General features: G+C 49.1%; 1 protein-coding gene across 1 annotated transcript; it reads left to right on the forward strand.

Moving 5' to 3' along the window:
• Positions 1 to 11,060: 11,060 nt before the first annotated feature.
• PRPH (peripherin) lies at positions 11,061 to 14,761 on the forward strand. The gene is made up of 9 exons (XM_004388293.3): positions 11,061 to 11,851; positions 12,200 to 12,260; positions 12,447 to 12,542; positions 12,935 to 13,102; positions 13,202 to 13,327; positions 13,409 to 13,629; positions 13,723 to 13,772; positions 14,012 to 14,091; positions 14,354 to 14,761. Exons 1-9 carry the CDS (start codon positions 11,310 to 11,312, stop codon positions 14,417 to 14,419), a joined length of 1,410 nt encoding a protein of 469 aa, XP_004388350.1. The 5' UTR covers positions 11,061 to 11,309; the 3' UTR covers positions 14,420 to 14,761.
• Positions 14,762 to 22,974: the final 8,213 nt, after the last annotated feature.

Here is a 22,974-nt window from a genome sequence, read left to right on the forward strand (position 1 = left end):
TGCTGGACTCAGTCTGGTGGAGGCTGTGGTAGTTGTGGTCCATTAGTTCTTTGGATTAATCTTTCCCTTGTGTCCTTGGTTTTCTTCATTCTCCCTTGCTCCAGACAGGGTGGGACCAGTGGAGTATCTTAGATGGCTGCTCACAAGCTTTTAAGACCCCAGACGCTACTCACCAAAGTAGGATGTGGAGCATTTTCTTTATAAACTATGTTATTCCAGTTGAGCTAGATGTCCCCTGAGACCATGGTCCCCAGCCCTCAACCCAGTAATTTGGTCCCTCAGGGAGTTTGGATGTGTCTATGAAGCTTCTATGACTTTGCCTTGGTCAAGTTGTGCTGATTTCCCCAGTATTGTGTACCGTCTTACCCCTCACCACTTATCTGTTGTCTAGTTAGTGTTTTTCCCTCCCCGCAATTCCCCTCCTTCGCAAACATCAAAGATTGTTTCTTTCCCTGTGTAAACCTTTTCATGAATTTTTATAGTAGTGGTCCCATACCGTATTTGTCCTTTTGCAATTGACTTATTTCATTCAGCATAATGCCCTCCAGATTCATCCATGCTGTGAGATGCTTCGCAGACTCATCATTGTCCTTTATTGTTGCATAGTATTCCATTGGGTGTAGGTACCATAGTTTGAACTGCCTCTAGATTTTTTGCTCTGTGAAATTATAAATCCTCTTATTGTTTAGGCTGTTCTGAATTGGGTCTTCTATTGCTTCCTGCCAAAAGCATCCTGACTGCGCTGACTCAAACTGCATTAAAAAGGGGCAAGATGGGCAAACCCTACCTTTATTACTGTGTGGCAAGGATCAGCACAAATCCAATTCCCAACTGGAAATGGATTCAGGCTTCACCTTCCCACATCTCCATACCTTGTTGCCAGCCAATTCCATGACATTTCCTCTCTCTCTGACCCTAATCACCCAGAGTTAGACCTTACGCCTAGCTATCCTTAGCCAGGTCAAAGCATCCCTGGCCACCCATGGCCAAGTCATTGGGGACCAGCTGTAGGCTCAGGAGTCTGCACAACTCCTTGCACTTCAGACCAGTTGGCCTCCCCCGCACCCCTCTAGTCTCCTGGGACTAGGACACCTAGGAGCTCCTGGGTGCTCCACCAGCTCAGGCTGTTAGATGGGCACCTGCATGGCCCTGCAGGCAGAGGGCAGGCAGGTGGTTTGCAGGGCTCCAGACCCTTTGAACTTGTCTGTCAGCTGTCACTCAGGCCCCTCCCTGCGCGAGGGGTGTAAGAGGGATGGCAGAGTGTCATGATTGCAGAAGAGCCTTCTGACACCCAGCCTGATGGGCAGGAGCTGCTGTCCTGTCTCATCTCAGCCACGTGTGCATGACCTCAAGCCGCTCTCTGGGCAGGGAGGGGTGATGGGGGCACTGTGTATCTCTTCACAGCCTGCAGAATCACCAAGTACCATTTCCCATCTCAGCATCTTCATCAATAAACAGTGGGAGTTGGGGGAGGAGGGGAGGGTACTTGGGTGATCCCAGAGCTTCCCACCTGTTCTAACCTTCTGGGGTTCCAGGCTGAGGAGCTCACAGAAGTTATATGGAAAACAGTGTAGGAGGAGGGTGTCTGCACCTCCTCTCTGGCAGTCCTAGTAAACAGAGAGTGTGGGGAAAAGAGACTCACTGCTCTCCTTGGGTGAGTCTCCCTCTATATTTTTTGTTAGATTATAAATCCCCTTATTGTTTAGGCCATTTTGAGTTGGATCTTCTATTATGTCCTGCCAAAAGCATCCTGACTCTGCTGACTCAAACTGCACTAAAAGGGGCAAGATGGGCAAACTCCACGTTTATCACTAACTGTGTGGCAAGGATCAGCACAAACCCTATTCAGTTGAAACCTCTTCAGCTGAGGACAAGATCACATGCACGTTCCAGTTCCGACACCACCATGAGAGGTTGTTCCCACTGCCCCCACCACTTCCTCACTCTGTAAAGTGATTGCTGCCCATTTCCACCTGGAGTATCCTGGGATATCACCCTGTGATAGAAGAGCTTAGAGCTCCTGGGGGCAGTGCTCTGAGACCTCACCACTGTCTTCAATAAATGTTTCTATTTTATTACCTGATTTCCCTACTCAAGAACCTATATGCCTGGAAAGAACCTCAGAGATAATTTCATCCAACTCCTTTACTTTACCAATGAAGAAAGCAAGACCCAGTGATCGGCTGGACCTGGGACCAGGTGTCTTGGTTTGTAGTTACGTGCTCTCTCCTGGCAACATGAAATATCTCAAGTTTAAACCCCTCTACCTGATAGGAGCTCGGGTGGTACAAGCAGTTTGTGATTGGCTGTTAACCTAAAGGTTGACAGTTCGAACCTGCCCAGTGGTGCTACAGAAGAATGACCTGGTGAACTGCTTTCATAAGCATTACAGCCAAGAAAAACCTATGAAATATTTCTACTCTGTAACACATGGGGTCACCATGAGCCAGAATTAGCTCTACAGCCACGTGTTTTTTGGTTTACCTGACTTTTCTCACTCCATTATTAGTCCCACCTGCTTAGGATTCCCACACTTCCCTGAAAACCTCTTAGCCTTAGTCAGACTGCCATCGCTACAGCTACCTTGTCCTCCATCACGTCCCTGGTAGTTTATCCACCCAAACCCCAGCCATCCCTCAAGTCCTTATAACCAACTCAGCACAGAATGTTCTTGCTGACTGTGCCCTTGGACCACAGAGGGGGGACTCACTCAAGACCATAGGGTTCGTTAGTGGCTGGCCCAGGGGAGAACACCCCACTATGCCCCTCCTACAGCTATTCACATGGGATTCCCTCAACCCCACCCCAGACAGGAACCTACTGGCCAATGAATGACTAACCAATTGTGTACTCTGACTCTGAAGGGCATAGAGCCTATGGGGGAGCTGCTAGGAAATGAGGTTGGTTGAGGAGCTCCTCACCCCAGGCAACCATGTGTGACAGGCAAGGCCTAGTCTACTCTATGTAGAGACCGCAGGCCGAGGGAGGGGAAGCTCTGGCTCCAGGGTCTCTCCAATTGTGCAACACCCCAGGCAAGGCTGAGCGTATCCTCAGCCTCAGGCAGGGAAAAGTTCTCATCAGGCACAGTCTCTTCTAGAGACCTGCAGAATCAAGTAGAGATGAGGATAAGAAGGCCTGGTTCTCTCCTGAGAAGTGGTGAGACTTTGGGCAAAGCCTCTCTCTAAGCATTATTTCCCCCATCAATAAAATGAAATAATTGTGTAGAGAGTCTTCCAGCAGTAAGATTCTGTGGTTCTAGGATCTGAAACCTCTTTTTTCTTAATTAACCCTTTGCACCGTTCTGTTCACCTTCCACTCCCTTCCCCATCGCACCTGCAGGTTCTCCCTCTGCCAGCTCCTTATTGTGGGTCTACAATTCTCTCCAGTCCTAAAAACCCTGCTACTTCCTAAAGATATCAGCCCATCTCCTTCCTTTACTGTTTAACTTCTCAAAGGGTTCGTTTTCACACACATCACTTCCAGATGCCAGGTAATCTTGTCTGTGCCCCACAGCCCCCCTCACAGCGTTTACCACCACCTCCTGCAGCCATCCCCCAGGTTCCCCCAGCACTGGAGCCTCTCACCTCAGCCGCACTCACTGGAGCTTTCTGCTCTCCTAAGCTCCCATACTCTGTCCACTTGAAGTCTCTCCTAACCGCAACTGCTGCCTCTCCTCTCACTCTCCAGGCAACTGCTTTGCACCACAACATAGAATACAGTGGGAAGAGCGCCCCAGAGAGGCAAGGAGGCAGCCCTGCAAGGCTCCCCCTTTCCTCCTGGAAGGAACTTGCCAAGGCCCTGTGGTTTCCCCTTTTCTCCTCAGGTGGTATTATCTACACCCCGGGCCTCAGTCACTCACTCCTTCATCTCCCTCTGCCCTTGCCGGGTGCTGAGGACCCAAAGAGTAGGAAGACTGCCCTCTCCATTCTGTGAGACTCCCAAACCTCTTCTCTGGGCTTCAGCATCAGTTTCTAACACCTCCCTTATGGGAGTCCCTCAGCCTACCTCACACTCATTGTGTGCCATCTGGAGTGTACACTTTTGCTCTCTAAACCTCCCTTCCTTGACTTGTTTGTAGCTTTTTTTTTTTTTTTTTCAAACCCAGGACCCAGTCTAGGTTCATACACTGCATTTAGATATTATGTCTCTTAGTCTGTTCTCATTTAGAACAATCCCCTACCTTTAAAAAAAAAAAATGACTACTGTCCAATCAGTAGTCAGGACAACTGTCAAGGAGCCCTGGTGGTGCAATGATTAAGTGCTCAGCTGTGGTCTTAGTTATCTAGTGCTGCTATAACAAATACCACAAGTGGATGGCTTTAACAAACAAATTTATTTTCTCAAAGTTTAGGAGTCCAGAAGTCCGAATTCAGAGTGCCGGCTCTAAGGTAAGTCTTTCTCTCTCTGTTGGCTCTGGAGGAAGGTTCTTGTCTCTTCAGCTTTTGCTCCTGGGTGATCTTCATGTGCTTGGCATTTCTCTTCCCCTGTCTCTGCTTGGTTGTTTAATCTTTTTTATATCTCAAAACAGACTGACTCAAGATATACCCTACACTAATCCTGCCTCATTAACATAACAAAGACAACCCATTCCCAAATGGGATTATAACCACAGGCATAGAGGTTAGGATTTAAAACACACATTCTTGGGGAACATAATTCAATCCATAACACCTGTTAACCAAAAGGTTAGCGTTTTGAACCCACCCAAAGGCTCCATGGGACAAACACCTGTTGACCTGCTCCCATAAAGACTACAGCCTAGAAAACTCTATGGGGCAGTTCTACTCTGTCACATGGGGTTGCCATGAGTCGGAATCAACTCAACAGCACCTAACAACAACAACATGGCAATTGTCTTATGTTGTTATTGTTGTTAGGTGCCGTCACGTTGGTTCCAAGTCATAGTGACCCTGTGTACAACAGAAGGAACACTGCCCGGTCCTGTGCCATCTTCACAATTGTTGCTGTGCTTATAGAAGATCTCAATCATAAAATTGTCTTCAAATTGACCTTTTAAAGCCATAAAGCAAGTCATGCCCCTGCTTAAAATCCTCCAACGGCTTCTCATTGAATTTAAACCCTTTATTCTCATTTACAAAGCCTGGCATGCTCTGAGTCTCCCACACCTCTGATCTCACCTTTACCACCCTTCCGTCTCACTCATCTTGCTCCAGCTTCACCGACCTTTCTCTACTTCCTCAAATATGCCAAGCTTATCCCAGCCTTAAACCTCTGCTCTGGCTCTTCCCTTTGCCCAGGTGACAATCAAATACATCATGATCTTTGAATTCTGGACTGTGGGGAAATACCTATGAAGAACATTATTGGGGCAGTTGAGGAAGTTTGAAAATAGACTGCATGGTAGATATTATTGTATCAATGTTAAGTTTCTTGGGTGGGGTAATAACTGTGGTTATATAGAAAAAATGTCCTTGTTCTTAGGAGGTGTGTGCTGAAGTATTTATAGGTGAAATATGTCTGAAAGTTACTTTCAAATGAATTGTGGCAAAATGTTTAAAAAGTGGTAAATCCGGGAGAAGGGCATATTGGTGTTCATTGCAGCATTCTTTCAACTTTTTTCTAGGTTTGAAAATTTTCAAAATAAAATGGGCACACACAATTGAATATTATTCAGCCATAAAAAGCAATGAAGTTCTGATACATGCCACGACCGGTGAACCTTGAAAACGTTACGCTGAGTGACATAAGTCAGATACAAAAGGACAAATATTGCATGATCCCACGTATGTGAAATACCTAGAATAGGCAAATACATACAGACAAAATGTTATTAGTGGTTACCAGCGGGTGGGGGGAAAGGAGGAATGGGGAGCTAATGCTTAAGGGGTACTGAGTTTCTGTTTGGGGTAATGAAAAACTTTCGAGCATGGATAATGGTGATGGTTGCACAGTGTGGTAAATGTAATTAATGTCACTGAATTATACACTTAAAATGGAAAATATTTTGTTATAAATATTTTATCACAATAACATTTTAAAAATAAAGTAAAATGAGGGAAAAAATGGACAATTTAAAGAAAAAAATCTTGATTCAGGAATTCTCAAATTTTCACATGGACTAAAAATCACCTGGGGAGTTTGTTAAAATGCAGGTTGTAGAGAGATTAAGAAGGTCTGGGTGGGGCCCTGAAATCTTCATTTTAACTGGCCCCCAGGTGATTCTGAGGCAGGTATCCAGCCACACTTTGGGCACTTTCACTTAGCCTTCTTCCTAGAGTGTGTGGCTTTCTGGGCACAACTTGTTCCCTCATGGGTCAGAAGCTGCTCTTCTGTTCTCCAGTGAGAATAGCTGGTTGAAAAGGTCAGGCAGGCAGATGGACACATGGGTTTGCAGGGAGGGCAGTACTGAAGATTGTGGACATAGTAGAGGACATGGGGGGAGTTAGGGACAGATTTTGCTCTTCTTCTCTGGTCTTTGATTTCTGGGAGGCGGCTCCGGGAGAAGAATGGAATCAGGGTTCCAAAATCCTCTTACCAGTGCTGCTCTGATTCTATTTTATATCCCCCTTGGACAAATCTCCTCAGCTGTAAAAAGGAAGTCCCAACAGATCATTTTGAATCATCCCCAAATTCTAGAGTTCAATGAAACATGGATGCATTCAGACTGCAGACATGTCATTCTGTCTTCTGGCCAGAAGGTGGCAGCAACACATCTCTAGTTTCTCCTCCCACTAGCCCAGGAGATTTTTTTTTTTTTTTTCAGATGCCTCAGCTTAACCAACAGTTATTTGACCTAGGTCCTGAGCTAGAAATCAGAGAAAGACAAATAAGATGTGATTGCTGCACTCATATTGTTAGGGAGGAGAGAGTCAGACATAAACTAGTTTATTAGCTGTGTGACCTTGGGCAAGTTCCTTAACCTCTCAGTGCCTCAGTTTCTTCAACTGTAAAATGGAACTGATAATACCTATGTCATAGAGTTATTGTGAGGATTAAAAGTGACAAACATGTAAAATGCTTAGCCCAGTGCTTGGCACATAGGAAGCATTAGCTGTTAGTATACGATCCAGTGAGAGGAGTGATGAGATGGCAAAGATGCCCGGGGTGTTCCGTAGCTGGGAGGGGTAGAGCCCCAAAATGGGGCTAATGGGCAAAGGAGTCTACTCTGGTGGAGCCACTCTGTCAGTGGGGACCCTGCAGCCCTTGGACCAAGCTGGGAGAGCCCACCTCAAATAGCGCAGAGCTGGGTCACTTCCCAGGCCCAGAGCACAGAACACCAGCAGCAGGGCCGCCCACGGCCAGATCAGCCAGGATGTGTCTTCCCAGCGGAGGGAGCTGCCATTAGCTCACTGTGCCACTTCAGACAAGCACTTTGTCCCTCTGAGCTGCAGGTCCTTGCCAGGTGATAGGGAAAGAGGACCACGGGGACCAAGGCATAGTGACATTGTGAAGAGTCAATGGAGTCAGCCTCTTCAGGGGCAGCAGGACTCAGAGGCAGCGACATAAAGAGGAAGCACGTGGAAATGCAGAGACATCTTGGCGAGGACGTTGGACTTTCCCCAGGATGTGGAGTGGAGGTTTGACCCAATCCCAGACCTCGAGGGGCAGTGGGATCCCAGCTGACACTTTGTTACAGTTAACTAGGGACATGTCATTGCTCCTCTGTCTCAGTTTCCCCTCTGTCACATGGGCTGGGAAGAAGGTAGTTAACATTGTCAAGCACCCAGTATGAGCCTCACAACCTGCTGATTACTTTATACCTAATTTAGATCTCACAAAATCCCTGGGAGGAAGCTGTCATCCCCATTTTACAGATGAAGAAACTGAAGCTCAGAGAGAAGTAACTCTCCCAGGGTCACACAGCTAGTAAGTGCCCAGGCTGGTGGCCTGATCTCTTCTCCATGACCTTCTCCTCCATTCCACTTCAGCCTCAGCTATCCAGTCCCTTAGAAACACCCATGGAACCTTATCATCCAAAATACCACAGCTCCAAAATCACAAATTCATGCATCCCACTCTGAAAAGAACTTCCTGTCCTTCCAGCTGGCTCCTTCATGCCTGTGCACTATGACTGTTCTTAGGCCTTGTCTAGGAGTCCAGTTATGGACACCTTTACTCTACCAATCTCCCATCCTCTTGCCTAAAGACTCCTCCTCATCCAGCTCTGAGTCCATGGCCCGTCAGTGGCACTCTTTCCAGTAACCTAAACTCTATTGTTCACTTTCCTTGCAAACATCTGGATGCATCCAATTGTCATTTCTCTACAAGCTTTTCCCAGAGCAGCCAAGGAAGGCATAAGGAGGAGGGGTAATGGTAATACTGGCTAATACTTAATATAGCACATATTGTGTGCCAAGCACTAAGTGCTGTATGTTTTGTAACTCATTTAACCCTCCTAACGTTATGAGGTAGGTACTATTATTATCATCCCCATTTATGGATAAAGAAAATGGGGTGAATAGAGGTTAAATCACTCATCCAAACCCAATGCACATGGCTAATTAAGTTGAGGAGCCATGATGGAAAGCAGACAGTTTGTCCAGAGTCTATCTCTTGAGAGCCTAGTTTGCTCAGCAGACTAAGGAAGGACTAGGCCTCTTTCCCTCCATCTATTGGTCAGGATGGGCTTTGCTCCTTCCTCCATGGGTCTAGCACTGCTCTCACCCTCTAGCGGGGCAAATACAAAAGAAGTTCAGATCTTCGCCACAATATCACTCAAAAGATTAAATAATACCACTAATAATAAAACTACTAGCTTATATTTTCAGACTTTACTATGTGTGTCCTAAGCATGTTACATGTATTTATTCATTTAATCCTCCCAACAACCATATGAGGTGGAAACAATTATCCTCATTTTTCTGAGGGACATGAAGGTTGAGTAACAAGCTAAATTCGTATAATAGAGAGTGGTGGGTCAGATGGGAAGCTTGGCAGCTGAACACAAGTCCTGGCTCCTAACTGTAACCCTTTCTCTATCTTCCTTGTGGTCCCAAGGCCTGAATCCTTCCGCGTAAAGAGGAGAGGCCTCCCCTGCCTCTCCAGCAGGTCCCATTCAGGGCCGGCCTTACTGCATAGCCCTCCAGAGCCCTGCTGAAGAAGCCCTCTGGTCCCCTCCCCTCTTAGGCTCTGGGTGGTGAGCTGGGGGCTTGACTGAGGGAGGGGATGGGAACTCCATCAGGAACTTCCCAGGCCCAGCCCCAGAGAGCTCAAAGGCCAGGTTTACCACAAGCTCCCGAGAAAGACAAGACCTGAGCAGTCCTCCAGGACGTCTGGCGAGTCCAAGCCTTGTCTGCCCCTCCCTGTGGCGTGCCAGCTCAGACTCTCAGTTGGCTTCCAGGGCACAGACACAGGGGCAGGGTGGAGCCCAGTTTGGGATTGATGGTGCTCCAGGCCAAAGGCAGCTGGGGCTCAGAGCCCAAGGCTACTTCAGAAAGCACTGTGGCTTCTCCAGCCCCTTCCCCACTCCTGACAAGTCCCCTACCCCAGCCCAGGCAGCACCCTACCTCTCCCTACTCCCAGGAGTTAGGGGGGACAGGCCCTGGTTTACCCATCCCATCCCCTCCCTCCTATCCTCCCTCCTCCCATTCCCCTGGCAACCAAACCAGACCCATCAAGGAGAAGGACCTGGCAGCTGCGCAGGGAGAGACTAATGGCCCGGAAGGAAGGAGGGGCCTGGAGAGGAGAGGAAGGCGGTAGGGATGCGAGCAGGGGCGGGCGTTGGCCCGTCTTAGAGGACACACAAAGCGGGGGAGGGTGGGGGTTCCTTTGCCCTGCAATGCTGAGGAGCTGGCCGGCCAGGGAGCTGCCCTCCTCCTCTCTCAGCCAGACACCCAGCCTGGAGCCCTAAACCTGCTTCCGGAGACCCCCAGCTCTCATCCTATAGCCAATTCGAGGTGGACCTGTCCCTGCCGGAGAGCCCTGGAGCCTCCAGCAGCAGCAACTCCATGGTTCCTGGCAAACCCAACAGGCCTCAGCACACTGGTTCCTGCAGACCATCTGAGCTGCCTCTGTCCACTCCTGGGCAGCCTGTGCTTGCATTCTGGAAGCCATTTGACATGCAAAGGCCAGACATCAGCCGGCCCGATGATAACTCCGGGGTGGGAGAAGGTAGAAAGGGATGTGTGGTTGTGCGTTTGTTCGTGTGTGTAATGGCTATGTGTGATATACATATGGATCTGTTTGTGCACACAGGTTGTGGCTCTGTTCTGGGGCTTTGGGGGTAGATACCTCTTTCCTCACCTCTTCCCTATCAACCTCACCCATCTCTGGGTACCTGCAACTCCCCAATACTGGAAACCAATTCCTGCCTCTCTCAGCCTTGGCAGCAGGTGCAGCCCCTCAACCCCCTCCCCTTCCTACCTCAGGAATCGCCTGGTTCCCATAAAGCCAGTGACTGAGCAGCAGTTGGTAGGGGGAAGGGAGAATCCAGTAAAGCCAGACAGCGTACAGCCACCGCACTCCACTCCTCTCAGCCTCAGGCAGGGCACAGCCCCTCCCAAGCCGAATCCAGAGCTGGACCCAGACACCCTCAGTCCCATCTGATGTGCCTCCCTGTTGGGGCCTGGGGCAGGTCCGGGTCTGGGGGCTGTGTCTTTAAGGCTGAGACACAAGCAGGCAACCTCTGCAGGGCCAAGCATCCAGGGAGGGGGAGGGGAGGTGGCCAGTCCATTAGCGGTTAGCCGGCACCAGGCACCAGCCCTTCACAGGACCCTGGGGATTAGGGAAAGACCAGCCCTTCCCCAGCCCCCTCAGCTGTCTGTCCCCCATTTCTCCCTGGGTGTGGTGAAGGACGGGGTGGTTGACAGCGGGTGAAAACAGAGCTCGGTCTTCAGGCGACAAGTCAAGGCACAAGTTCTCGGGCCTAAGCCAGGCCAATTCTTCCTCCACCTGGGCTGCCTCTTCCCTAACAGGGTGACAGAAGTCTGCCCTTTAACCTCGTTTCTCCTAGCCTCCAATTTTTACCAGCTCTTTCAGGCAGGGACCCCAGCCCAAGTCAGGCCCTCCCACCCTAGGCTCCAGCCTTGGCTGCTTGCTGGAAGGTACTGGACCCTCACCCCCGTCCTGCTTGTGGTCGCCATCCCTGCTTCTTTTCTCGCCAGCAACAGGGGGGAATCAAATAGGCCAGGCGCCAGCAGCCAAGGGAGGGCGGGTGTGGTGCTCCTGCTGCTCCGCAGGGTGGGGCATCCCCCTCCCCACACAGCCCCGCCAGCCATCAGGCCAGTGGGAGGAGCTGCCAGTGCCCCTCCTGAGTCTGCAGGCCTATAAAGCCGCCTGGCAGCGGTGTGCGGCTTCTTCCCAGTCCCCGGCCTAGCTCTGCAAGAAGTGACTGCCGATCCTCAGCCGCCATGAGCCACCCGTCGGGCCTCCGGACCGGCATCAGCTCCACCTCGTACCGCCGCACCTTCGGGCCACCGCCCTCGCTGTCCCCCGGGGCCTTCTCCTACTCGTCCAGCTCCCGCTTCTCGAGCAGTCGCCTGCTAGGCTCTGCGTCCCCGGCCTCCTCGGTGCGTCTGGGTAGCTTCCGTGGCCCCCGGGCCGGCGCGGGTGCCGTCCTACGGCTGCCCTTGGAGCGCCTCGACTTCTCCATGGCCGAGGCGCTCAACCAGGAGTTCCTGGCTACGCGCAGCAACGAGAAGCAGGAGCTGCAGGAGCTCAACGACCGCTTCGCCAACTTCATTGAGAAGGTGCGCTTCCTGGAGCAGCAGAACGCGGCCCTGCGCGGGGAGCTGAGCCAGGCCCGGGGCCAGGAGCCAGCGCGCGCCGACCAGCTGTGCCAGCAGGAGCTGCGCGAACTGCGGCGAGAGCTGGAGCTGCTGGGCCGTGAGCGCGACCGGGTGCAGGTGGAGCGCGACGGGCTGGCGGAGGACCTGGCGGCGCTCAAGCAGAGGTCAGTGGGCAGGGCCGTCGAGGCGGCTGCTCTGCGCTCTCCTCCCCCGCCCCAGCAGCCCCAGGGTGTGGCGCCCCTGCCAATCCGGGTGGATGCAGGCAGCGTCCTCGCCTGCGGACTCCAAGCCCCCCTTTGCTTTGAGTCCCTGGGGAGGTGGCGGAAGGGGGAGTTTCTAGGCCTCCCCTGTGTATAAAGGGCACCCCTTCTCACCTCCCAGCCTGACAGAGAGAAAATGGGTACCACTGAGTCCTGGACAGCAACAGTCTCTGTCGTTTATCGAGAGCGCGGTCTGAAGCAAGAGCTGGGCGGTGCCCCTGCAGCTCAGCCTCTGCCCACTCTTCCCGCCAGGTTGGAGGAGGAGACGCGCAAGCGGGAAGACGCTGAGCACAATCTGGTGCTGTTCCGCAAGGTAAGCCGGGGCCCCCACGTCGAGCTTCGCCTCCCCACTTCTACCCGCGGCCCGCGTATCCAGGGTGGCATCTGTGAGCGCGGACAGGCGACTAGACGCCTCCCGAAGCAGACAGGAAGGGCCTGGCCTTTCCTCAGCTCAAACTTTATCTACCTTCTCTTGAACCCCTACTGTCACTCCATGCAGGACGTGGACGATGCCACCCTGTCCCGCCTGGAGCTGGAGCGCAAGATTGAGTCTCTGATGGATGAGATTGAGTTCCTCAAGAAGCTGCACGAGGAGGTGAGCAGGGCTAGGGTGGACCTGGGTGTCAGGGGAGGCTTCCTGGGGTGGAGTTGGTCTCATTGGAACTGCGGAGACGAAGCTCGGGAGGAGGTTGATGGGCAGAGCAGGGAAATTGCCCTGGGTATAAAAAGTCTGGGTGGACGCAGTCAATCAAGTTCCTTCTACAGGTGGTTTTACATCCACCCTTGCGCCACCTGCTGGTGAGCAGCGGAGCTGCACCCCTGTAACCTGGCGGTTAAGCACCAGCCCGGCGCAGGCTGCGCAGTCCTGTGCGCCCTGCTCTCACCAGCGCCCCCTTCTGTTCATTCGTGTGCTTCTTTTTTCTTGGCGCTCATGGCGCGGGCCGCCTGGGATCTGTGCGGTGGGCTTCTCATCTGCCTGCCGCGCAGGAGCTACGAGACCTGCAGGTAAGCGTGGAAAGCCAGCAGGTGCAGCAGGTGGAGGTGGAGGCAACGGTAAAGCCGGAGCTGACGGCGGCGCTGAGGGACATCCGCGCGCAGTACGAGAACATCGCGGCGAAGAACCTGCAGGAGGCGGAGGAGTGGTACAAGTCTAAGGTGCAAGAGCCTGCGAGGGACTAAAGGAGGGTGGAGCCCCGGGGTATGGGCAGCGCGTGTCCCGGCCCGCTCACGTCTCGGGTGTCTCCTGCACCGCAGTACGCGGACCTGTCCGACGCCGCCAACCGGAACCACGAGGCCCTGCGGCAGGCCAAGCAAGAGATGAACGAGTCCCGACGCCAGATCCAGAGCCTGACATGCGAGGTGGACGGGCTGCGCGGCACGGTGAGTGAAAGCCTGCGCGCCCGGGCTGGGGTGCACGCGGTGGAGGTCGTGCCCCCATGGTCCTCACCCCCTACCTACCAGAACGAGGCGCTACTCAGACAGCTGCGGGAGCTGGAGGAGCAGTTCGCCCTGGAGGCCGGCGGCTACCAGGCGGGCGCCGCGCGGCTCGAGGAGGAGCTGCGGCAACTAAAGGAGGAGATGGCGCGGCACCTGCGCGAGTACCAGGAGCTCCTCAACGTCAAGATGGCCCTGGATATCGAGATCGCCACCTACCGGAAGCTGCTGGAGGGCGAGGAGAGCCGGTGGGCGGGGCCGCTGGAGGGGGCGGGGGGAGGTGCGGAGTAGAGCGAGCACGGTGGCTGGGTGGAGGCGCTGACCAAGTGCCTCCCCATTAGGATCTCTGTGCCAGTCCATTCCTTTGCTTCCTTAAGTATAAAGACGACTGGTAAGTCACCCACGCTTGGCTTCCAACCTGTACCTCTCCCTAGTCCGCTTCTGTCCTGACCAGACTCTTGCTATGACTCCCCTCAGGGATGGGTTCTCTCCGGGAACAACTGAGTCCTGGCCCACATTCCCCTCACTTCTCCTGCCCCGCCCCTCCCCTCACAGACTAGAGTTGGGGGGTCATAAAAGGAGAGAAATCCCAAGCCTTCCCCTTTCTTCCCCTCATACTGCTTTCTCCAGTGCCTGAGGTGGAGCCTCCCCAGGATAGCCACAGCCGGAAGATGGTTCTGATTAAGACAATTGAGACCCGGAATGGGGAGGTGAGACGGGTTCCCCTGATCCCAATGCCCCATCATGTCTCATATTATTTCTGAGCCTTAGCCTGGCTGCAGCTGATCTTAGAGTGTTGCAGATGGATGGTTCTTTGGGGGGGGGGGGAGGAGTGGTCATAGAGAAGGCTGATGAATAGATAGACTGGAATCCCAGGTAGTTTTGCCAGGGAGGGGACATCATGACCCAAAGGAGCTAGAAGGAGGGTTGTGCTGAGTGGCTTGTGCCCCTTACACGCCTTGCCCCCATCAGGTGGTGACAGAGTCCCAGAAGGAGCAGCGCAGCGAGCTGGACAAGGCTTCTACTCCCAGCTACTGAGCCCCTCCGATTGAAGCTCCCTGACCCTGCTCTAGGCCAACTCGAAGCCCAAACCCTAACACCAGTCCTTAATTAGTCTCCCTTCCCTCTGCATGTATCTGGGGTGTGGCTCCAGTCACCCCTTCCCTGGCCCATGACCAAGCCCTACCCAGCCAGCAGTAGCCCTGCCCTGATGAATAGATATAACCCATATGCCCTCCTTTTCGTGTCCTGGAAAGAAGCTGGTGATTCCTCAGGACAAGTCCACCCCTGCCAACGATCCCATGATCAGTGGGGTGACCACAGTCTGAGTGTCACTTTTGAATCAAATAAAACTACTATCTAGAGAAACCTCTCTAGTGCGTTTATGTCTATGGGAAGTGGGGGTGCCTGTGGGGAGGAGGCTCAGCAGTATTTTCACTTGGACTGTAGTCATGTATTTTCTGGCTCCCTCTCTCTTAGCTTATGTGACTCCTATATACCCTTCTCACTTTTCCCTTAGCTCTCTGCCCAATTCCTGTCAACTTCTGTTCCCACCTGCAGCCCTGAATGTCCACATGCCTGCTGGGTGTCCCATAGGTCCCTCAAACTCAGCATGTCCAAAACAGAAGTCCTCACATTTATCTCCCTTCCCACTATCTGCAATCATGTTCCTCTGAATCCCCCACCCCAGAGAAAGGCACCGCTATGGCCCCTGTTTTCCCAATTAGAACGTACTTTATCCTGTCTTTTTTGTTAACTGCTATCAAGTCGATTCTGACTCATGACGATCCCATGTGTGTCATAGTTGAACTGTGCTCCATAGGGTTTTCAACAGCTGATGTTTTGAAAGTAGATCACCAGACTTTTCTTCTAAGGCATGTCTGGGTCACACCATCTTACCCCTCTTTCTTTTCTTCACCTACCCGCCTCTCTTAGTTATCTAGTGCTGCTATAACAGAACTACCACAAGTGGATGGCTTTAACAAACAGAAATGTATTCTCTCACAGTCTAGGAGGCTAGAAGTTCAAATTCAGGGCACCAGCTCCAGGGGAAGGCTTTCTCTGTCAGCTCTGGAGGAAGAGCTTTCTTATCAATCTTCCCCTGGTCTAGGAGCTTCTCAGTGCAGGGACCCCAGGTCCAAAGGGCATGCTCTGCTCCTGGCACTACTTTCTTGGTGATATGAGGTCCCCCTGTCTCTCTGCTTGTTTCTGTCTTTTATATCTCAAAAGAGATTGACTCAAGATACAACCTAATCTTGCAGAGTTGAGTCCTGCCTCATTAACATCACAGAGGATTTACATAGGATTTACAACACAGGAAAATCACATCAGATGACAAAATGGTGGATGATCACACAATACTGGGAATCATGGACTAGCCAAGCTGACACATTATCGGGGGACACAATTCAATCCATAACACCCCCAATTATGTTAATTCTACTTAACTCTCTCAAGTCTATCTGGTTCTCTCCATTTCCATTGCTAACACCCTAGTGCCGGCCACCATCCTTTCTTGCCTGGGTTACATTATCTGCCTCACTGGTCTCCTTCCCCTGGCCTTCCCCTGCCACCCACCCAAATCTATTCAATACACGTAGACAGGAAGTCATATTCTGCCATCACAATACCTCCCCTTATTGAAAATGTCTATCTCCATGCTGTCCCTCAACTCTACTCCATTCTGCCCTTGCCTTCAGGTCAAAATCCACTTCTGGTTTTTAAGATTCTCTTCTTCATTCAATGTTGGCGCTAGGTGCAATACAAAATAAGCCAGAGTCCCTGCCCTCAAGGAGCTCGCAGTATTGGATAGGGGAGATAGACAAATAAGCAGATGATTACACCTCGTGATGAGTGCTAAAAGTCGGATAAGCAGATGGTGTTGAGGGAACACAAAGAGGAGCACCTACCACAGCTTTGGAGAATAGGGATGGCTTCCCAAAGGAGGTGACACCACACTGAGCACTGAAGAATGATCAGAAGTTGGTCAGGTGAAGTGGGGAGAGGAGGAGGACTTTCTAGGTGGAGGAATCAGCCAGGAAATAAGACAGAGCAAGTTTGGGAACTGAAAACAGCTCCGTAATGATGGAGTGAGGGCTAGAATAGAAGGAATGGCATTGAGGCTGAAAAGACGAAATAAGGACCAAGTCATGGAAGACCTGATATGCCATATTAAGGCATTCAGAATTAATCCTAAAGAAAAGGGGAAGAAACTGAAGGGTTTTAATCAGGGGAAAAAAAAAAAAAGAACACCAGTTGTCGTTGAGTCAATTCCAACTCATAACGACTCTATAGGACAGAGTAGAGCTGCCCTATAGGGTTTCAGTTTTTATGGAAGTAGACTGCCACATCATTCTCCCACAGAGTGGCTGGTGGGTTTCAACTGCCAACCTTTTGATTAACAGCCAAGTGCTTAACCACTGTACCACCAAGGCTCCTTTTTAATCAGAAAGGTGAAGTACTATTCAGATCTGCATTTTAGAAGAATTTCTCTGGCTGTAGTGTGCAGAAAGAATTGGAGGGAGGTAGGAGACCAGTTCAGAGGCTGTTGCAGTAAAAGATGCAAGAAGATGATGGTGGGCAGGGAAGCAGGAGAGAAGTGGATGGACTTGAGAAATATTATGAGGGTAGAATCTGCAGTACCTTAGGATAGATTGGCAGTGTGAGGAAAAGGAAATAGCAAAGATGACCCAAGATTTTGGCTTGAACAACAAGGCAGATGGATGGTGGCACCTTTCACAGAAACAGGGAAGATTGGATTTGGGGGGGTGTGATGCCCAAGAAAACAAAGTCAATTTTAGACCTGCTGAGTGTGAGGTAATGTGGAGTGCGATGGTTAATGTTATATGTCAACTTAGCTAGGCTATGATTCTTAATGGTTTAGCAGACACTATGTAATCACTTTCCATTTTGTGACCTGATGTGAGCAAACAATCAGTTGAATGGGCAGTTTCCTTGGGGGTGTGGCCTGCCTCAAGTATATAAATGGATGTTCTGTGCTCTTCTCCTCCCCTGACCTCCAGTTCTTTGGGAAGTAAGCCTGCAGAAGTCTTCAGCCTGCCACCTGACCTGGAGATTTTGAATGTGCCAGGCCAAGCAACCCTGTGAGCCAGCAGAGGCCTCCGGGCTGCTGCCTGACCTGCGCATTTTGGATTTGTCGGCCCCTGCAACCACGTGAGCCAGCAGAAGCCTTCAGCCTGCCACCTGACCCACAGATTTGGCACTTGCCGGCCCCCACAATTGCACGAGCCATTTATTTGAAGTAAATCTCTCTATATATGTTTATGTATACACTTCACTGGCTTACTCCTAAGACATGAAATAGGCAAGAGCAAGGGCTAGTGGGTAATTGGATCCACAGTTCAGTTCTGATGGGATGATATTTTGCAATATTAAATCTACTAGGATGCTTTCTGCTACAAGTAGCAGATAACACCTCCAAAAAAAAAAATTTTTTTTTTTTTTTTTAAGGAAATACATTATCTCATATAACAAAGAACCCTGAGGTAGGGTGAGCTTCAAGGTTGGTGGATTCAGCAGCTCATTGATGTCATCAAGGACCCAGGCTCTGTCCACGGTTCTGCTCAGCCTTCCTCCTTGGAGGGGAGCTTTGCCCTTCAGGGTCTCAAGATGGCTGCCAGCAGCTACTGGGTGATGCTTCCCTGTCTACATCCAGTGGAGGTGAGAGAGAAACTTCATCCCAGGTATAAGATATAAGTCATTTCCTTTAAGATGTTTGGCTAATGTATTTGATGTGTCGACTCGTGGCCCAGATTGCTAGGGGAAATTCACTGATTGGCTTGAGCTAATTATCTGGTATGGAATGGATGTTCGGAACCAACCACAGTGTCCTCTATGGATATTAATCCAGGCACCACCATCACCCCCTACACACACGGAAACACATATACTCACATTCTTTATACCCCTTTCCTTCCCTACCTTTCATTCAGTGGCACTTATTACCTCAGAGGAGAAATATCACTACAGGAAAGCTTTGGAGTTTCAAATGTTTAGGTTTTGAGATTTTATCTGAAGATAAAGGTGTGGGTGTTCCACATGAGAAGGAATGAAGTCACTCAAGGACAGTGTATAAATGAGAAAAGATGAGGGGCTTGGGGAGAATCTCAAAGAGTAGGCAGCAGAAGAGAATCTTGCAAATTAATAGTCAGAGATGTAGGAGGAGAACTAGAAGAATGTGGCCTCAGGAAGCCAAGGGAAGAGAATGCTTTAAGGAAGGAGCAGCTGGCAGTGTCAAAGGATGCTGTGAGCCCAGGTTAGATATCCAAAACCAAACCAAACCAAACCCGTCGCCATGAGTAGATTTTGACTCGTGAGGACCCCATGCGTTACAGAGTAGAATTGAGCTCCATAGGGTTTTCTCAGGTGTAATCTTTATGAAAGCAAATCACCAGAACTTTCTTCCATGGTGCCACTGGATGGGTTTGAACTGCTAACCTGTTGGTTAGTAGCCAAGAGCAAACCATTGCACCATTCCTCCAGGTTAGCTAATGATGGGAAGATGTGAGATTTAACAAGGAAGATGTTGGGACCACAGTGAGGGCAACTTCAGGGCAGGTGGGGTCAGAATAAAAAACCTGGTGAATTGAGGAGTGAATGAGAGATGAGGAAGTAAAGGGCAGACTACTCTCTCGAGATGCTTGACTATTATAGAAAAGAAAGAACTGAAGAGAAGAACAACCTATGAGAAAGAAATTTTTGAAGAAAGAAGAGACTAGACGGGTGTTTTTCAAACTTTAGGTCATGAAATATTGTAATATCAATTATTGGGTCAAACCAGCATTATTTAAAGAACATAAATGAATTGAAAATTTTAGGATATTATGAAATTTTTGTTTCAAATATATTTATGTCGTTTGTACTGGGTTGCCATATAAAATTCATTTTTTATCTTAGATTATGGTTATAAAAATTTGAAAAAGACTTGAACTTGTTTAAATGTTGGGAAGAATTAGAAACAATCAAGGTGTCATGGGTGAACTCAGCCATCTACGGAAATGACACAACCTCAGACTTGTCCGTGATTGAAGAGTTTTGGGGAAACTCAAAATCCAATTTGAATCAAGGTGATCTGAGGTTAACCTCAAGAAGACAAGGCTGGGATTTGATTGTAATTAAGAAAGCTTATACCACATCAATTTTATTGCACTCTGCTTGTTGGAAGAAGGTTAACTGAAGGGAGATAGTTTTCATGACATCTCTAAAAAGGTCATCTCAGAAGCAGGGATGTGGCCACATTTATTCAGTACTGTTCCCAGAGAGAGCTGGACTGTGCTGAGCCCATGTATCTGGGCCCCAGGGACGTGCCCACGTGTGGAGCAAGGATAATTCATTAGGAACCTCCAGCCCTAAGTGGATGAGGGAGTTTAGCTCTCTGGGTTACAAAGAACAGAGCCTGATCAAATGATCTCAGGAAAGGGGTGGGGAGTAATTGTGAAGTTACGTATGGAAATAGGGAGAATTGCAGCCGCCTGGGCTGAGGGTTAAGAGCTCGTCTGTTAACCAAAAAGCTGGCAGTTCGAATCACCAGCTGCTCCTTGGAAATCCTATGGGGCAGTTCTACTCTGTCCTGTAGGGTCGCTATGAGTCAGAAACAACTGGACGGTAACAGGTTTGGTTGTTTTTTTTGTGCTGAGGGTGGGGGTTGCTTCATAGGAACCCAGAAACACCTGGACAACCTGACCTCCGGGAAAAATGAGCCCCACAGCCCAGTCAGGCTCACGAAGCCTGGGGCATGAATGGGAGCCCCTCAGCAGGAGGCACACACTGCTCCCTGACCCAATGAGCCACAGCAAGCAAATGACCTTACCTTCTACCCTGGATGCCTTCAACTTCATGGCTTTTGCTTATTCGTAGTTTCTTCTTAACTCGTGGCTTCCATGCCTAGTAGCAATTGCATACTGACTTCCTGAGCTTTCTTTGGTTCTGCTCCCACTTCCTTCCACAGAAGATGCCCACTTGACCAACTTTGCTGGATTAACTGACACTGTATTCCTCTAAAAGACGTACCAACTGATGCCCCAAACATACTGAGCTCTTGGGGCTGGTAGGCTGCTCAAGTTTCTTGTGCGCTTTGGCTCCCACCAATTGCAGTGTTTTTGCCTCTTGTTATATAATCACACAGTTCAAGTAAATATCCAGAAACTGATGAAAGAGTGTGAAAAGTACAATTATTCTTTTTAAACAGATGGCATAAGAGTTAAGCGTTTGGAGTAAGAACGTCTGTGAATCCTGGCTCTTGTATTTAATAGATGTAGGGTCTTGGTAAAGGTACTTCACCTGTCTGTGCCTCAGTTTCTTCGTCTGTAAAATAGGAGTGTCACTATTAGCTACCTCATAAGATTGTTACGACGATTAAATGAGATTATTCATGAAGATCTAGGCGGACTTGGGAGTCCTGTAGCCGGGAGAGTGAGGTGACATGGTTCAGAATATGGCCCCCTAGACTGCCTCTCTCAGCATGGTAGCATGAGATCAGTCATACCAATAGAAAAACAAAAAACTATTTTGTAAGTATCAGAAACATAAAATTCAAGAAATTAACCTTATAAACTGTAAATGAAGGATCACAGCTCTATTTGTTATTCAACAGTGTAACATCAAAGATTTTTTCTGTGTTAAGAGGACAGCTGGCACACAGGCTGCAGCCTTCTCTCATACTATATTAGTTTCCTGTTGCTGTTGTAACAAATTACAAAAAATTTAGTGGCTTAAAACAACAAAGTTATTATGTCACAGTTTTGGACATTAGAAGTCTGAAGTGGCTCAGCAGAGCTGTGTTCATTCCTTATGGAGGCTCTAGGGGAGAATCCGTTTTCTTGCTTTTTCCTACTTATAGAGGCTGCCTACATTCCTTGGCTCATGGCCCCCTTCCAGCTTCAGAGCCAGCAGCCGATCACTCTGACTTCTTCAGTCATCATAGATCCTTCTCTGACCCTCCTACTTCCCTCTTATCAGGATTCTTGTGATTATATTGGGCTGTTTCGGATAATCTAAAATAATCTCCCCATCTCAAAATCCTTAACTTAGTCATATCATCAAAGTCCCTTTTGCCATGTAAGACATTGTAACATACGTGTAAAATGTGTAACATGTTCATAGGTTCTGGGGATTAGGACATGAACATCTTTGGGGAGTATTATTATTATGTCTATCATATATTAAATATACCATGGACTGCCAAAAGAAAGAACAAAATCTGTCTTGGAAGAAGTACAACCAGAATGTTCCTTAGAAGCAAGGATGGCGAGACTATGTCTCACATACTTTGGATGTGTTATCAGGAGGGATCAGTCCCTAGAGAAGGACATCATTCTTGGTAAAGTAGAGGGCCAGCGAAAAAGAGGAAGACCCTCAACAAGATGGACTGACACAGTGGCTGCACCAATGGGCTCAAGCATAACAGTGGTTGTGAGGATGGCACAGGACCAGGCAGTGTTTCGTTTTGTTGTACATAGGGTCGCTACGAGTCGGAACCAACTCAATGGCACCTAGCAACAAGAACAATTATGTCTATCACAGTCCACTGTCTAGCCCCCAAAGATTCATGTCTATCCCACATGCAAAAAATATTCACTCCATTCCAAGGTCCCCAAAAGTCTCAACCCATCACAGCATCAAGTTCAAAATCTCATCTAAAGTCCCAAATCTCATTATTTAAATAATCTACATTAGGTATAGTTGAGACTCTGGGTATAACCCACCTGGGAATTCCTCTACATTTATGAACCTATAAAACTAGAAAACAAGTTATCTGTTCCCAAAAAGGCAACAGTATGCCAAGCATAGGATAACAATTATAAACATTCCCATTCAAAAACAGAAAAAATGGAAAGGAAAAAAGAAGTTACTGGTCCCAAGCAATTTCAAAATCCAGCTGGACAAACAACATTAGGTTTTAAGGCTTGGGAACAATCCTCAGTGGTTGTTGGCTCTGACCTGTGGCCTCATGGCTTTGCCCTCAGAGTCATCCTTCCTTCTCCATGAAGGGTAGAACATGTTTACAACTGTTTATTTCCTGCCTATAGAATTTTGAGAGTCTAATAGCTCTCTTTCATTTTGCCCTTTCTCTGTCCCTTTCAGTACAAGCTGGTTGTGTTTCTGCAGGTATAACATTCTCAAGAACTTTGTGTATTTCCTGTCTTCGAGGTTCACTCCATTAGACAAGCGGCTCCTCCACAAATCTTTTCTATATAATCCCATCTCTATTCCTGGCTCCTGCTTATGTGGCTGAGGGACTCTTCAAAGAGTCATTTGTGTGACTAAATACTCTGACCTTTTGATTCTTCTGAGGTATTTGCAAAATATTGTCTTGGTCTTTCTCTCCAAAGCAGTCTTTCCTGGCAGTGAATTACATAATTTTAGCATCTTTTATAATCTGAATAGGCTGAGAATTTCCCAAATCACCATGTCCTGGTTCCTTTTTGCTTCACAGTCCTGCCCTCAATCAATTTCTTTCCTCTCACATTTTACTATACGCAGCAAAAAGAAACCAGGCCATACTTTAAACACTTTGCAACGCAGGTAAATATCCAAATTCATCCTTACAATTCTGTTTTCCACATAATTGTAGG

Source organism: Trichechus manatus, unplaced genomic scaffold, assembly GCF_000243295.1.
Source record: "Trichechus manatus latirostris isolate Lorelei unplaced genomic scaffold, TriManLat1.0 scaffold00209, whole genome shotgun sequence".
NCBI lineage: Eukaryota > Metazoa > Chordata > Mammalia > Sirenia > Trichechidae > Trichechus > Trichechus manatus.

Excerpts from the sequence above, each read along its gene's own strand:
- PRPH (XM_004388293.3), top strand. The coding sequence starts at position 11,310 with ATGAGCCACCCGTCGGGCCTCCGGACCGGCATCAGCTCCACCTCGTAC. Across the intron at positions 12,543-12,934 it reads TCAAGAAGCTGCACGAGGAG|GAGCTACGAGACCTGCAGGT; the intron begins GTGAGCAGGGCT and ends CCTGCCGCGCAG. Across the intron at positions 13,328-13,408 it reads TGGACGGGCTGCGCGGCACG|AACGAGGCGCTACTCAGACA; the intron begins GTGAGTGAAAGC and ends CCTACCTACCAG.